This window comes from Dipodomys merriami, unplaced genomic scaffold (assembly GCF_024711535.1).
Source record: "Dipodomys merriami isolate MVZ:Mamm:240054 unplaced genomic scaffold, mDipMer1.0.p SCAF_71, whole genome shotgun sequence".
Classification (NCBI taxonomy): Eukaryota; Metazoa; Chordata; class Mammalia; order Rodentia; family Heteromyidae; genus Dipodomys; species Dipodomys merriami.
The window spans coordinates 5,794,259-5,810,512 of record NW_027206302.1 but is presented as its reverse complement, the minus strand read 5'-3'; the positions used below and the strand labels follow the sequence as shown (position 1 = coordinate 5,810,512).

Here is a 16,254-nt window from a genome sequence, read left to right as displayed (position 1 = left end):
ATTGGCTGGAAGAGCTGTCTTGCATCATCCCAGCAAGATAATACAGAGCAGGCTAGGTTGGCAAGATCAGTGATCTCTATAAAGGGCAGCTTTGTAGCATGTGTGTGGAACTGTAGCAGCCCCTCTGGGGAGGGCAATAGTTTGTCAGGAATGCTGCAGAAAGGATTTAACCATTGGGTATCAGCAACCCTTTGTGTAGTTGTGATCAAAATACCTAGAATGACTTAGAGAAATGAATTTGGCTCACAATTTTCAGTGGGTTCAGTCTTAGTTGCTAAGGAACTAAGCAGAACATCATGGCTTCAGGATTATATGCTAGGGAAAAGTTGTTCACCTCATAGTGGACAGGAAGCAGAGAACAGTGATGGAAGGCTCTAGAGCAAAGACACATCCCAGTGGCCTTTCTTCAACCAAGCAGCAAGTTCCTCTACCTCTCAATAATCAGATTTTTCCTCCCATCAGTGGATTAGCAGAACTCTTATAAGGGTATCATCTGGGCAGGTGGCACAAACACATCTAGAGGTATGTTTATTTATCTAGGCATTTCATCTCAGAACTAGTCTATCTGGTAGAAGGATCCACCAGATCCTTTATAGCTCTGCTTCTAGCAGCTGTGGTGGAAATGCACAGGAAATAAAGCAGAAGTGAGAAACAGGACCCTTAAGGTGTATAGCTTTGGTGTTTGATGGAGTTTTTTTCTTGTCATTTTTTTTGTCGTTACAGCGGAGGAGAGCAGAACGACAGCAACGATCCAAAAGAGTTGGTGTACGCTACTATGAAACACACAATGTGAAAAATAGAAACAGGAACAAGAAGAAGAGCAATGACTCAGAGGGACAGAAGCACAAACACAAAAAATTCAGACATAAGCAATAACGTCTAAAAAGTTCTTTATTAACTTATACAAAAATAGTCAATTAAAGATTATATTCATTTTCTTCATGTTCTGTTGTTATTACTAAGGCCACAGTGCACTAGTTCTGAGGTTTGGAATTTGAAGCCATTACCAGTGCTACTGAGAACAAAGGTAGAGGCCTTCAGCATTAAGGTCTGCTATCCAGTCCGATGGCACTTCAGGGACTTCAGATGGTCCTGGGTTCTTTGAGACTCTACCCTTCCAGTATGTCTACAGAAACAGGTGGTCTGTAGAATGCTGTTGCTTTTGTGCTGCAAGTACAGGTTTGGGACAAATGCGCACAGGACTAGGCTTTACAGTATGAGGGGAAAGCTCTGGTAACTTCTCAGTTCATTGAGCGTGTTAGGTGGGCTCATTAGGACGTTCTTGCATTATTGTGGAAGTCATAGAACCAGCAGATCTCAAAGAAGAGTTCTTTCCCAAGAAGGTGGCAGCACAGGCAGGTCACTTTAGTGAACACTTAAAGTTCCTTAGGATACCTGGTTATGGTTAAAGTGGTGCCTTCCAATTTGAATTAAGGGGGGGGGGGGGGGAGGTGGCCATGCTTGACTTAGAAAGCAGCTCTTCTGTAGGATCAGTTCTTCTAAAGAGCCTTGGAGCCCTGGACAGGAAAGATGACATCAAAGCTCTACCAAGGAGTGAGCCTTCTGCCCCTCTTCAGAGGATATTGAGTGCCTGTCTGAGGCATCCCATCTGAATGGAATGCTTTGGCTTAGTGCTGAGAGCAGTACTTAAATAAAACTTGGTGAATGGTGGGTGTCACCCAGCTTCCTGCCCTGAATAAAGTTATAAGTTGTTCATTTACTCTCAGTCTATAAAAGATGTCTTCAGGGTATAGCTTGACAATTAGTAATTAGAACTGCATGTGAGATATGGTATATTAAAACAGCTAATTGGGGGTGTAGATCAGGGTTTGATAGTTTGCAGAACAAGATACAAGTGCATTTGTGGTTGGGGGAGCTGAGGTGCAGAGCTCAAAAATACTGGGACTTTGATTGCCAGCAGTTACTTTTTATATAGCCACGAGTTCTGCTGCTTTCTAATCTAGGCAAGAAAATTGAGGCACGCGAAATCTTGTTTACTCAGCAGATAGGGATAAGCTGACACAGTATAACCACAGCTTGGAAATGAGATTAAAACTTGCCTTAGAGTAGGAATGAAAGTGGAGGGACAGGCCAGAGAACCCAAGTTAGAGTACAAGGTGAATTGAACCAAACATTTGAGGGACAGGAGCAGTTTCTTTGTCCAGAAGGGGCTGGTAAAGAATGCTGATGGGAAAGCAGTTGCCTCCTAAGTTACTATTTCAGTTGACAGTCCCCATTGTGGCTGTGAGCTGAATACTAGAACCAGGGTTCTCCACTTTCCTTTGTCCAACTAGGAGCCTGGCTGCCAGACCTGAGGGATTTTACAACACTGGGGCAATAGCATGACTTCTGACAAATGCATAGGTGATGATCTCAGGAGGGGAGGGCTTGTTCACTAAGGAAACTAGCTTTTAATTACAAAGAGCTGTGGTGGGGTAGTAGCTTTCACTGAGACCCATATGGAAATTATCACTTCTTTGGTGCGATAATGCCTTCCAGTTGGGCCTGAAAAACAAAAGCAAATTCTGTTAATACTTGAAGCTTGCAGCCTGGCACATAGCTAAAAAGGTGATAGAAGTCTGGGAAGAAAACTCCAAATGATATCCTCAATTGTTCTTTGTCCTTTAATTTCCAATTTTGTATTTTCTAGATTAGCTGGCTTCTGGTATGGCATATAGTCTTGCTAGGTTAGGGATACAAGAGCACCTAGTTTCCACACTAATGGCTTAGTGTATAATAGCACTGAAAAGGAAATTGAATAATAGTTGTTGAAATAGTGGTTTTTTTGCATTGCTCAGATTTTAGGCCTGAATATGTCTGTTAAGTTAAACAGTTGGCTGGCTAGTTCAGGATCCTGAGAGCTCTTTTGGGACCAGAGTTTTGGGAAACAGCAAATTATCAGCCACTAAGACAACTTGACACCCAATTAGAGAAAATTACTACCAGTGAGCAGGGAGCTGTCCATCTTGTACGTAAGACACTTGGGAGTTACTCTGCTTCTCTGGCAGCCAGAGCAGTAATTTACTATCAGGGTATGTGGACAGATCTTTAAGTAGGTCTGTCTCAGGAACTGCAAACAGTGCTTTATTTGCAGTGCAGCTTTGAGCCAATAAAAATAACTCACTTGTAAAGAATCCTTCACCCTGGGGATTACAAGGTTGTCTTTGAATGTTAGATGTTAAGGTATTGAGCTTTGCTCTTGTTGTGGATACTGTAGGGGGAACTGAGGAACTGGGACTTGTGACAGAAGAATGTGGCAGATAAAGGCATGTGGCAAATAGCAAAACAGCTTCAGAGGCTGTTGAGTAAACAGTCACATCTGGCTGTGAACATGTGTCACTTTTGCTTCTGTTAAACTCTTCTGCAACAAGAAAGTCTCTGTCATCTGCTAGTGGTTAATACAAAGCTGCCTTTTTCAAATGGTCAGACTTTGGGGATTGGAGAGCCATTATGCCTGCCAATGTCAAGAACTTAAGCTTTCTTTTTTTTTTTTGTCAGTCATGGGGCTTGAACTCTGGGCCTGGGCGCTGTCCCTGTGCTCTTCAGCTCAAGGTGAGCGCTCTACCACTTGAGCTACAGCTCTACTTCCGGTTTTCCAGTGGTTTATTGGAGATAGGAGTCTCAGGGTCTTTCCTGCCAGGGCTGGCTTTGAACCGAGATCCTCAGATCTCAGCCTCCTGAGTAGCTAGGATTACAGGCGTGAGCCACCGGCGCCTGGCCAAGAACGTAAGCTTTCTGCAAGGCCAGTGCCATAGGGGAAAAACTGCTCAACATAAATAGGCCGTGTATTTAGAAGAGTAATGTTCACACCTCACCAAGCCCCAGAATGGATTCTTCACACTTTGAAATGGATGATTGGACCTCGACCCCATGGTTTGTTTTTTGTTTGGTCCTGGGGCTAGAGCTCACAGCCTTGGTGCTGTTCCTGAGATTTTTGTCTCAAGGCTAGCACTCTGCCACTTTGAGCCACAGCACCACTTTCAGTTTTGTTAACTGGAGAAGAGAGTTTCATGAACTCTCCTGCCCAGGCTGTCTTTGAACCATGCTCCTCAGATCTCAACATTCTGAGTAGCTAGGATTACAGACATGAGCCTTATTCAGTCTTTTTCTCTGTGTGTGCTGGTACTGGGGCTTGAACTCAAGGCCTGGGTGCCATCCCTTAGTTTTTTTACTCAACGCCAGCATTTTACTACTGGAACCATAGCTTCGATTCTGGCTTTTGGTGGTTACTTGGAGATAAGATTCTCATGGACTTCCTACCTGGTCTGGCCTTTAAACTTAATTCTCAACTTCCTGAGTAGCTAGTATTACAGGCATGAACCACAGGCTCTTGACTTTTCAGCTGATCATAAGTGGGCCATAAATTTGTGAGCAAGAGAATGCAAATCCAGGCTCAGCCTTTGAAAAGCCTGGGGTCTGAACACCTGTGGATCAGTCCTCCCTGCAGAAGCCTCAGTTGAATAAAAACATGCCACCAGCAAGGAAGCTCAGAAGAACTAACTACAGCTCTGTTCCTCTGACTACACACCTGGAAAAGGATCCCAAGTGTTTCTTCCTCTCAAGAGCCTTCCTTGCTCACCTGCTCGTCCATCTGGCCTTCCCTGCTTTTGCCTTGGGTCCTGCTTCAGTAGATGCCAGTGATAGAGCATTTTCCTCAAAATACTAGAGATCTGGCCCATGGAAGAAAGCTCCAAAGATCAGCTTTAAAGAGTGTTAGCTCCACATTTTTTGTGTGTGCTGGTACTGGGGCTTGAACCTGAGTACTGTCCCTTAGCTTTTTTCACCCAAGGTTGGTACTCTACACCACATACGCTACCGTTCCACTTCTCAATATTCTCTCTTCTAGAAACTGCCCACTGGAGAGCCAGGGTGTAGTGCCATGGTGGGGAATACAGTTGAGAATACAGTCCCTTCCACAGTTCAGAGGGACAGAGAACTCGAGAATGAGCCCTCACCTGTGCCCCAAATCAGTCTCCCTATCTCTCTGCAGTGCCTGTGGGCCATTTAAAGCCTTGAGTGAGCTATGAAGTGGCTCAAGTAGAACACTTGTTTAACAAACACAAGGTGCCAAGTTCAAACCCCAATATGCCCAAAAGTAAAAATGAAAACCATATATATGTGAAACTGGATCCAATGGTCTAGCCTGAGAAGCAGGGCGGGGTACCTCCCACCTGGGGCCTGTTCCTCCATTTACCTTCAGCTGCTGATTTGTCCGCTTTAGGAACTGAATCTCCTCATTGTGTTTCTTCTCCTCCACCTGTCTTCTCTCACTCTCCCGTTTCTCAGTGGCCTCGCATTTAGCTTTCTGCTCATTCACTTGCCTCTCCAGATCTCTCTTCTCCGTCTCTAAATCTGCAATCTAAGGACAAAATGCCCAGTCATCCTGAGAAGTTGCCAAGTGGGAAGATGTTGTAAGGACCTGGGGGTGGGAGGACAGGACTTGGGACACAGTTGTCCAACTCCAGACATGGTCAGAGTACCTACTGCCACCCAGTGGGGGGTCCGCGATCAGCACAAAGTGGCCTCAGACAAGATCACCAGGCTAGACTGTGAAAGCAAGAGTCCTCACTGAAGTGGTGCAGGTCCAGAGCAGCCTACAGGCCAGAATTCAGTGCTGCAAGGACAATCGGGCCAGGAGATGGGACAGAAGAGTCTCAGGGCCAATAGATCATGATGAACCCCACTCACTTTCCTCTCCATGTCTGATTTCCCCTGTTCAGCCTGCAGGGCCTTCCTCATGCCAAATGCCACGCTGCTCTCATACAAGGTCTGGTAGGCAGCAATGGTCATGCGGATCTCATCCCGGACTCGGAGCAGCAGCAGCCCCCTCTCCGCACAGTTGATGGTGACCTCCCGGATCAGCTCATCTTCCAGTGTGCAAAGGGGAGAACAGAGAACATGGAGGGCAGGAAAGTATACATTTTCTACTGTAAACCATCCTACCTGTTGGGAAGGGCTCTGGGTGTGTCCTTAGGTCTCAGGGAGAGTACATTCCATACCCCAAGAAGCCTGGTCATGCAGAAGCTCCACTGAACTCTGCATTTCGAAGTACAGCCAGCAAGATACCAGTAAAGAAATCTGACCTTTTCATTGGGAATATGGTGGTATTTTAATACAGCAGTCCCTTTGGCCAGATTGATTTGGAAACCAGGGTCTAGATCTTGCCTCCATCTTTCTATAAACATCTGGAGGGAAAACCCCACCCATGCTGAGGCTGAGGGAAGCCTTCATCTGCCCTGGAGCTTGGAGGTGATTTGCAGATCAGAGTCCACAGGCCAGCAAGACTGGACTGAGTGGCACATTAGCACCAGCACTCAAGATAGCACGTCTTCTTAAATCTCTTGTATCTGTTGATTAACTGAGGGCCAATGTTGATGGATGAATGGATATATAGGACATGAATTTTTCTGATTAAAAATTAACTGCAAAGCTGGACACAAGTGGCTCATGCCTATAACTTGCTACTTGGGAGGCTGAGATCTGAGGATCATGGTTCAAAGCCAGCCCGAGCAGGAAAGTCTGTGAGACTCTCATCTTCAAATCAGCCACCAGAAAACTGGAAGTGGCGCTGTGGCTCAAGTGGTAGAGCATTAGCCTAAACTGAAGAGTGAGGGACAACACCCAAGCCCAGAGTTCAAACTCCATGACCAACAAAAAATAAAATAAGCAATAGTGCAAAAGGAAGTGGCACTGTGGCTCAAGTGCAGAGTGCTCGCCTTGAGCTGAAGAGTTCAGGGACAGCACCCTGGGCCAGAGTTCAAGCTCCACAACTGACGAAAGATGATACAATTGGCCGGGCGCCCGTGGCTCACACCTATAATCCTAGCTACTAAGGAGACTGAGATCTGAGGATCACAGTTCAAAGCCAGCCCAGGCAGGAAAGCCCATGAGCCCTAGCCTTGAGCTGAAGAGCTGAGAGACAGCACCCAGGCCCAGAGTTGTTTTGTTTTGTTTTTAAGTGCATGCTTATTATAGAAATCTTTGAAAACATTAAGATTTAAGTGGAAAGTTCTTGTCTTACTCCAAATATCTGCTCAGGAATAAGGAACCTAGGTTTCCAAGAATACAGTGACTGTCAGATGGGCTACTGGTATGAGAGGTTGGGAGGGGAAGAGGGCTCATTTAGTAGTTGCTGAGTAAGTCAGACAGAGATGGGGTGGGCTTCAACTTAGGGGTGCTCAGGGCTTGGATTTGTGCTGAAGGAGAAGGGAAGGAGGCAGGAGGATGTATAGTACTCACCAAAACACTGTGAGTAGAGCTCTCTACGGACAGGGCAGATGCCTGTCTCCCTGGCCTGTCGCTGCTGCAGCTTCAGGTCCAGTTGTTCCTGGAGGTGTACCACGTCCATCCTGGTGCTGGGGGTGCTGGACACCTGCTGGATCCATAGCTGCGTGTCTTCCACCCACTCCCTGTGGCACAGACACAGCCAGAATGAGCAGAATGAAAACTTACAGATGTCAGAGGGCCTGAAAAGCTCTTAGCCTGAGCAGGAGTGAGAGCTCTGCTACCAGCCCTTTAGAATCTCTCCCTCTCTCTTGGAGTATGAGCTTCAAAGTAACACCCACTATGCTATCTCACCCAGGGACTCTACCTCAGGGCTGGGTGGGTGAGGTCATCTTCCACAGGTCCTCCAATCCACCACTATTCCACATCTTACTCTCCTAGCATGGTGAGAAGGGACTTACAGTCCTGCTGCTTGATCTGAACAGAAGGCCCACAAGACACCATAAACCTTGGGTATGTCAGAAAGAAGCACATGTATGTTAGGAGCAGTGAGGGTCTTGGACATTATGCTAGAGCCATGCCAGGTTCCAGAATGACAAGGGAGCTAGCTTCTGTGCTATTATTGATGGGAGGAAATCAAGTGACAAATCAAGCCCCTCCCTTGACATCCATCTGAGAGATGACACTCACTTCTGGTTTCTCTACTTCATAGCCTTATAAAGGTCACATGTGCTACACAGGGCTGCAGAAATAAAGCCAGGCAAGGGAGCATGTTAAAGAGGGGCTCTAAAAGAGGAAAGGACATGAGCAATGCCTGCACAGGTAATGAAAAGAAGAGAACATGAGAACAGTAACTGTCAAGGCCCTGAAGTGATTAAGGTGTTTCAGAAATGGTGTGATGGCCCTTTTGGCTTTAGCACAGTGAACAGGATGGAAGATAAAGTGATGAGAGCAGGGATAGGTCATAGGCCACATCATGTCATGTCTTCTAGGCATTGTAAGGACTTTGCATTATTATTTATTATTATTATTATTATTATTACTTTTTTGCCAGTCCTGGGACTTGAACTCAGAGCCTGGGCACTGTCCCTGAGCTTCTTCTGCTCAAGGCTAGCACTCTACCACTTGAGCCACAACACCATTTCTGTCTGGCTTTTTCTGTTTATATGGTACTGAGGAATTGAACCCAGGGCTTCAGGCATGCTAGGCAAGCGCTCTACCACTAAGCCACATTCCCAGCCTGCATTCTATTACTACTATTATATTTATTTTTATTCTTTTTGCTGGTTCTAGGGCTTGAACTCAAGGCCTGGACATTGTTCCTGAGCTTTTTTGTTCAAGGCTAGCACTCTACCACTTGAGCCACAGCTCCACTTCTGGCTTTTGTATGTGTGTGTGTGTGTGGTTAATTGGAGATAAGAGTGTCACAGATTTTTTTTTTTTTTTGGTTGGTCGTGGGGCTTGAATTCTGGGCCTACGTGCTGTTCCTCAGCACTTCAGCTTAAGACTAGCACTCCAGCACTTGAGCCATAGCACCACTTTTGGTTTTCTGGTAATTAATTGAAGAGTCTCACAGACTTTCCTGTCTGGACTGGCTTTCAACTGTGATCCTCAGATCTCAGCCTACTGCATAGCTAGAATTACAGGCATGAGCCATCGGCACCCAGCAACAGGATTTCTTATCCAGGCTGGCTTTGAGCCATGATCCTCAGATCTCAGCCTCCTGAGTAGCTAGGATTACAGGTTTGAGCCCTTGGTGCCCAGCTATGATTTTACATTTTAGAGTCTGTTGATATGACTTGTGGTTAAGGTGTTCAGGACAGAGTTCAGGAGCAGAGTGGAACCAGGGTTTACCAACATGAAGCCACTGCAGCAGTGCAGGTGGCAAACAGTAGGAACAAGATGGCAGAGGCAGGGGACAATTAGGTAGATGGACTTGGGAGATCCTATGAAGCTGGAGTAAAAGAAAATTGTTAAAGGAAAAGAAATATTGTGTGAGAATTCAAAAGCAATGAAAGGAATAGTCAGGGTGGTACATGCCTGTGATTCTAGCACTCAGGAGTCAGACCCAAAGGATTATGAGTTTAAAATCAGCCTGAATCACATGGCAAGACCCTGTCTCAAGAAAAAGAAGAAAAAATAAATAAATAAAGCCAGGCACCAGTAGCTCAGGCCTGTAATCCTAGCTACTCAAAAGGCTGGGATCTGAAGAATACAGTTTGAAGCCTTCCAGACAGAAAAGACCACTTTAATCTCCAATTCATCATAAAGCTGGAAGAGCTGTGGCCCAAGTGGTAGAGCACTAGCCTTAAACAAAAAAGCAGACAGTCCTCAGTCTCTGAGTTTTAGCCCCAGAACCAGCACAAAAATAACCCCCAAAAGAGACAAAAAATTACCAAGCAGGGCTGGGAAGGTGGCTGAGTGGTAGAGTGCTTGCCTTGCATGCATGAGGTCCTGGGTTGGATTTCTCAACACCACATAAACAGAAAAAGCCAGAAGTGGCACTGTGTCTCAAGTGGTAGAGTGCTAGCCTTGAGCTGAAGAGCTGAGGGACAGCGCCCAGGCCCATAGTTCAACCCCCATAACCGACCCCTCCCCCCCAAAAAAAATTACCAAGCACTGGTGGCTTAAGCCTGTAATCTTAGCCACTCAGGAGGCTGAGATCTGAAAGATCAAAGTTTGAAGCCAGCCTGGAAGTAAAGTGCATGAGACTTATCTCCATTTGTCCAGCAAGAAGCTAGAAGTGGAGGTTTGGCTCAAGTGGTAGAACACTAGCCTTGGAAAAGTACAAGGTCCTGAGTCAAGTCCTAGTACCACACACACACACACACACACACACACACACACACACACACACACACACACACACACACACACACACACACACACACACACACACACAAACACAAACACAGCAATAACAAAAAAGAAGCAGTGAAGGTGGTCTGTTCTCTTAGAAAAAGACAAAAGATAGTGTGACATGCTGGTTGAACAAACAAAACATTGTGATTCAGTTTATACACATCACATTGAGAATGTTGGAAATCTTGAAGAAGACAATGAGGAAGAAATTGAATTTATAGTGGAGTTTAGAGGAGAGGGTAGTGTTGTAAAAACACACTTGGGAACCATCGGTGTATAGATGGCATCAAAAGTCATGAGTCTGGCTAAGGACAATTAGAAAATAAGGGCAGACTGAAGCTTCTCCTGCAGGAGTTAGGGAACACTATGAGGAAATTAGAGCCAGGCACAGTGACAGACTGTCTCTCCCCATACTCCTCAGTTGTGGGACATATATATATATATCTCAGTCATGGGGCTTGAACTCTAGGCCTGGGCGCTATCCCTCAGCATTTCAGCTCAAGGTTAGCACTCTACCACTTGAGCCACAGTGCCACTTCTGGCTTTTTCTGCTTATGTGGTACTGAGGAATCCAACCCAGGGCCTCATGCATGCAAGGCAAGCACTCTACCACTGAGCCACCTACCCAGCACAAAAGCCTGAGTCTTACTCCTATTTTTTTACCTTGGTGGAAGGATGGCATTCAAGATTTCTTCTGCCTGTTTGGTAGGATCTGGGACACAGGAAGTTGCTCCAAGCTTGGCCTTGGGTGGTTGTGGGACCGGGCCTGAGGGTCCAGGCTGCTGAGGGCTGACTTTCAGTGGCCGAGCCTAAGGAGAGGAAGGCACAGCTGAGGGTAGATGATAGTTGAGGCACTCTGGATTGCTCCACATCTCCTCTGCCATCCCTCCCCATTCCCACTTTCCCCATTCTTCTTCCCAGTAGAAATGTCTCAGAGCTGACGGAGGCTATGAAAGGTCTCAGGTTCCAAACCGCCCCCCCCCCCCGCAAAAAAAAAAAAAAAAGATGTCACTGACATGAGTGGTCTAGGCCTCCTCTCTCACCCCTCTTGTGATGGGAAAATCACTATCTGATGGACATGGCTACTACCGTGAGCAGCAGAGCTCCATCCATCTCCCTGAGATAGCTCTTTCAACCTATATCTGTCCTCTGGGTCACACTTACATTCGGGCTTCTCAGATCATTCTTCCACCCTCCTTCCCAGATGCAATTCCTTTTACTGCCAGTCACTACCATCCCTGTCCCTTGAGATTCCCGACCCTCAGGGTCCCGACCTCTCTGCATGGGAACTTCCAGGCTGAGTCAACCTCCTGAGAGTTGCCCTTACCTTGGGGCTCCGTTTTTCCGTATTCCGGCTCACCAACACTGGGGTGTCATACTTCAGCAGGGAATCCGCTGGGGGGATCATGGCGGCAGCCGGGGTAGCAGCCCAGCAGCGGCCCCTCCAGTCAGGGCCTTGTTTGCCGTCACCATGGAAACCCCTTCTTGGCCGGGGCGGGGCTTCAGAGAGGGGCGGGGCCAGCCACCCATGAGTTTCCTTTTTACCCCAAACCTCTGATACATGGTTTCTTAGGGGCTTTGGTTCTGGAGGAAGCCCAGGTACTATTGGATGCCGGGAGAACAAGGGTTCGAGTCCCTACGCTGAGCCTAATTCCCAATGTGAGTGGTGCTGGGCAATTCACACGTAACGGGAACAAATATGAATACTTCCATACAAAAATATAATATGTTTATTTCTACAGTTTGCTCTTGTGAAAAGTTTTTTTTTTGGGGGGGAGTAAACCTGCAACTAGTAAAAAGGGAAAACTAGTGGCTCTTGTTTGAGGCAAATGATATTATTTATAAGCTATGAAATGTTATACATTTATTATAACAGTTGTTGGGTTTAACTCCATCGTGTTGTTCTGAAATGGCTAGAAATATAGGTCTCGATTCTCCAGCCTACATCATCTATGCCTTCCACTTATTCCAACAGAAAATCACACCGATGAAAGGAAAGCTTGCTCTCCTGTTTGAGAGGGCTGAGATCTCTGCTTTTACAGGAAGATACTGGGAGTAAATTGGGTATGGAATTCTACAGCTGATAGTGATGTTTTCCCTTCAGTTGTTGGGGAGCATACTCAGTGTCTCTGAGTCTCCAGAAGTGTGCTTTTAAATTTAATTTTTGTGTATTGGACTTGAACTCAAGCCCTTGAGATCTCTCCCCCTCTCATATATATTCCTTAATTGGTACTGGGCTTTCCTGCCTGGGCTTGCTTGGAATCATGGTCATCTCATCTCAGCCTTTTGAGCAGCTAGGATTACGAGTGTGAGCGACCAGAACTGAACTCACTCAGCTTTTTTTTTTTTTTTTTTTGGGTCCTGTCGTGGGGCCTGAACTCTGGGCCTGGGCACTGTCCCTCAGCTCTTCAGCTCAAGGCTAGCGCTCTACCACTTGAGCCACAGCGCCACTTCCGGCTTTTTTTGTTTGTTTGTTTATGTGGTGCTAAGGAATCCAACCCAGGGCCTCATACATGCAAGGCAACCACTCTACCACTGAGTCACCTTCCCAGCCCCTCAGCTTTTTTTTCTGGCTTTCCCCACCCCCTCTACTGGCCACTTGTACCACACTTCAAGTCCAATTTTCTCATCTCTAGTCCAGTTTCCTATTTTTCTCTTTTATTCTTTTCCTTTTAGTTACTTGGAGTTAAAGTCTTGTGGACTTCGGCTGCCTTCAAACCACTATCCTCCAAGTCTCAGCCTCCCAAGTAGATAGGATTAAAGGTGTGTACCACCTGCCCTCTGCTATTAATTGATTGATTCATTCTGTTACAGCAACCAACACAGACCATCAAAGATCAAGACTACTTTTTAGAGAGGATAAAGGAGTTTATTGCCGCCATTGACCCCAACTAGACTCTTAGGGCTAGGTTAAATTAAACAAATTAAGTATTAATTAGACTAATGAAGAAGGAAATTTAACTGGGATAATTAAGTCCCAGCACCTAAAAATAAGAAATGCAAACTTGACAAAGGGGAACAAAACTGTGCTTTGACATTTACCAAGTATTGCAAAGCGCATAAAAATAGGGCCAACAGTATGCAAGGCTGACCACCAATGTCCCAATGTTTCTTTTTTTGTGATTATGCTTGCTTAGCAAATATATTAAAACAGAACTAGACCCTTTGCAGTTAGTTTTATTGATTAATATGAATAAGGCCAAACTTGAAAGGTGGGAATTACCCTTTAGGAGAAAACCCAAAACTGAGAGCAAAGGGAAGATCAAGGTAAAATATTACAGTTTCCCAGGGCTGGTGGGACTCGAACCCACAATGGGTGAAAGGAGTCACCAACACTCAGTCAATAGGGCTAGGAATCATTAAATGGCATGGCATCTGACCTCCACTACACCCAAACAGTGAAGACCAGCAGTGAAGTCAAATAGCTCAGGGTATTTGAAGGCAAGATCCATAGGGGAGGGGGCACCACTAGCAGGTGGCCAGTGGTAGTTTCATGACTGGCAAAGAAGCAAGTTACAGAAGCAGAGCTAGCAGTTAGTGATTATAAAATGGTGATTACAATTCCAGTTATTCCAATAACCAAGACCATAAATCACAAGGCAAAGTTCTTATCCCAAATCTTCCCATCGAAGAAGCAAGTTAGTGAAATAGCAATTACAGCCTCTATATACAAAGTAGTAAGTCCTTGAAGCAAAAACCACATTCCAAATTTCTTATCACACCCCCAAAATTAAACCACCTTCCAGGTTTTCTGGCTCTGTCTGAGTTTCACTGTTATCTATTGAATTCCAGTAACCTGGTGTTTAACTAATTTACTTCAGAGGCTGGGAAGGTGGCTCAGTGGTAGAGCGCTTGCCTTGCACGCCTGAGGCCCTGGGTTCAATTCCTCAGCACCACATAAGCAAAAAGAAAAAAGCTGGAAGTGGCGCTGTGGCTCAAGTGCTAGAGCGCTAGCCTTGAGCTGAAGAGCTGAGGGACAGCGCCCAAGCTGAGTTCAGACCCCATGACTGGACCCCCCCAAAAAATAAATAAACTAACTAATTTACTTCAAATTTTTATCTCTGGAATTTTCCCTTTAATGACTAACCTGCAGTTTCTACAAGGAGATTCTGCCTTTCAAGTTTGGCCTTATTCTTCCTCACCTTGCAAATTTCAGTAAATGCTGGGCCTCAGTTTGTTCTATTCCTAGGATCCGTACTTACATTTCTCAGGTTACCTGGGATTTGTTTGTCCCAGTTAAATTTAGTTTTTCCTTGGTCTAATGAATACTCTATTTGTTTAATTTAACCTGGTTCTAACAAAGGATGAGAACTTTGTCTTGGTTATTGAAATTGTAATTGCCATTTATAATTATTAACTGCTAGCTTTGCTTCTGTAACTGGCTTCCTTACTGATTGCAAAATTACCACTGACACCGGGCGCTGGTGGCTCACGCCTGTAATCCTAGCTACTCAGGAGGCTGAGATCTGAGGAACGCGGTTCAAAGCCAGCCCGGGGGGCTGGGAAGGTGGCTCAGTGGTAGAGCGCTTGCCTTGCATGCATGAGGCCCTGGGTTCGATTCCTCAGCACCACATAAGCAAAAAAAGAAACAAGCCGGAAGTGGCCTTGTGGCTCAAGTGGTAGAGCACTAGCCTTGAGCTGAAGAGCTGAGGGACAGCGCCCAAGCTCAGAGTTCAGGCCCCACGAACGGACCCCCCCAAAAAAAAACAAAAAAAAAACAAAGCCAGCCCGGGCAGGAGAGACCGTGAGACTCCTATCTCCAATAAACCACCAGAAAACCGGAAGTGGCGCTGTTGCTCAAGTGGTAGAGCGCTTGCCTTGAGCTGAAGAGCTGAGGGACACCGCCCAGGCCCAGAGTTCAAGCCCCATCACCGACAAAAAAAAAAAAATTACCACTGACCACCTGTGAGTGGCCTCTGTGGTTTTTGCCTTTCTATTCCCTGAGCTATTTGAGTTCTGGGCTGGTCTTTACTGTCTCAATAGTGGAGGTCAGTCGCCGGGGTTAATAAAGGTTCCTAACCCTATTGATTGTTGGGGACTTCTTTCACCAAGCGTGGGTTGGAGTTCCATAGGCTCTGGGAAGTTGGAATACTTCAGGCTAGTGCCAGAAGAAGTTTGGATCCTAAGGGAGGGGAGACCTTGTTTTATTTTGTTGTGGTTGTTTGTTTTTTTGTCTTTGCTAGTCCTGGGGCTTGAACTCAGGGCTTGGACACTGTCCTGAGCCTCTCTATGCTCAAGGCTAGCACTCAACTGCTTAAGCCACAATACCATTTCTATTTTTTTTTTTCTGTTTATGTGGTACTGAGGAATTGAACCCAGGGCTTCATGCATGCCAGGCAAGCACTATACTACTAAGCCACATTCCCAGCCCAGACCTTGAGTTTTGTACAAGCTGGTTACACACATTAATCAGATATACAAAAAAGGTCAGGCAGGCTGACATCAACTTCTGACCAGGTGAACAATTTCTTTCCAGTTGTGCAGAAATCATGATACCCAGTTCTACTCTTTCTGTATTGTTATAAAAATATATATATAGGGACTGGGAAGGTGGCTCAGGGGTAGAGTGCTTCCCTTGCATGCATGAAGCCCTGGGTTCGATTCCTCAGCAACACATAAGCAGAAAAAAGCTGGAAGTGGCGCTGTGGCTCAAAGTGGTACAGTGCTAGCCTTGAGCTGAAGAGCTGAGGGACAGCACCAGACCCAGAGTTCAGGCCCCACGACCAAAAAAATAAATATTATATATATTTTATATATATATATATAAAACATGTTATATATATACCTATCTTGGTGGTTTTCCTGTCCTTCAGATAGCCCCACTTTGTCTGCCCCCAACTCACATTCTAGCAACAGCCCCACTGGGCCACTTTCCAGCAACTGGGTGGGGGCCAAATGGATGCTGGAAAGTTCCTCGCTGGGAGAGGTAACTTTGATGCAGCTTGTTTTTCTGGGGCTCGGCACTCAGGCCTGATGCGCTTACCGAGCTGGAACTCTACTACTTGAGCCACGACCCCTGCCCTAGATACTGCTTTTGAAGTATAACCATCTACCACCCACCCTGGTTACCTGGAGCCACGCCCACAAGGGCGTGGTCACACGCCCAGAACTTTGAGGCCGTGAGGGCTTCTGGGAAGCACACCCTCCCGGAAGCGGAAGTTCAGGGAG

The 16,254-nt window shown here is 46.0% G+C and overlaps 2 protein-coding genes across 3 annotated transcripts in view; one reads left to right on the top strand and one right to left on the bottom strand.

Annotated features, from left to right (window-relative positions):
- Gnl2 (G protein nucleolar 2) overlaps positions 1-942 on the top strand; it is a 31,230-nt gene extending 30,288 nt beyond the window's left edge. For both annotated transcript variants that reach the window (XM_070008902.1, XM_070008901.1), the window contains one exon: positions 724-942. In XM_070008902.1, the coding sequence (XP_069865003.1) occupies positions 724-876 (153 nt within the window). In that variant the 3' untranslated portion in view covers positions 877-942. The remainder of the gene's footprint in view (positions 1-723) is intronic.
- On the bottom strand, positions 874-11,551 carry Dnali1 (dynein axonemal light intermediate chain 1). Its single transcript, XM_070008903.1, has 6 exons — positions 11,414-11,551; positions 10,750-10,895; positions 7,240-7,409; positions 5,689-5,867; positions 5,195-5,359; positions 874-2,505 (listed from the first exon to the last, which is right to left on the bottom strand). The coding sequence occupies exons 1-6, from the start codon at positions 11,492-11,494 to the stop codon at positions 2,470-2,472; spliced, it is 777 nt and encodes a 258-aa protein (XP_069865004.1). The 5' UTR covers positions 11,495-11,551; the 3' UTR covers positions 874-2,469.
- Positions 11,552-16,254: the final 4,703 nt, after the last annotated feature.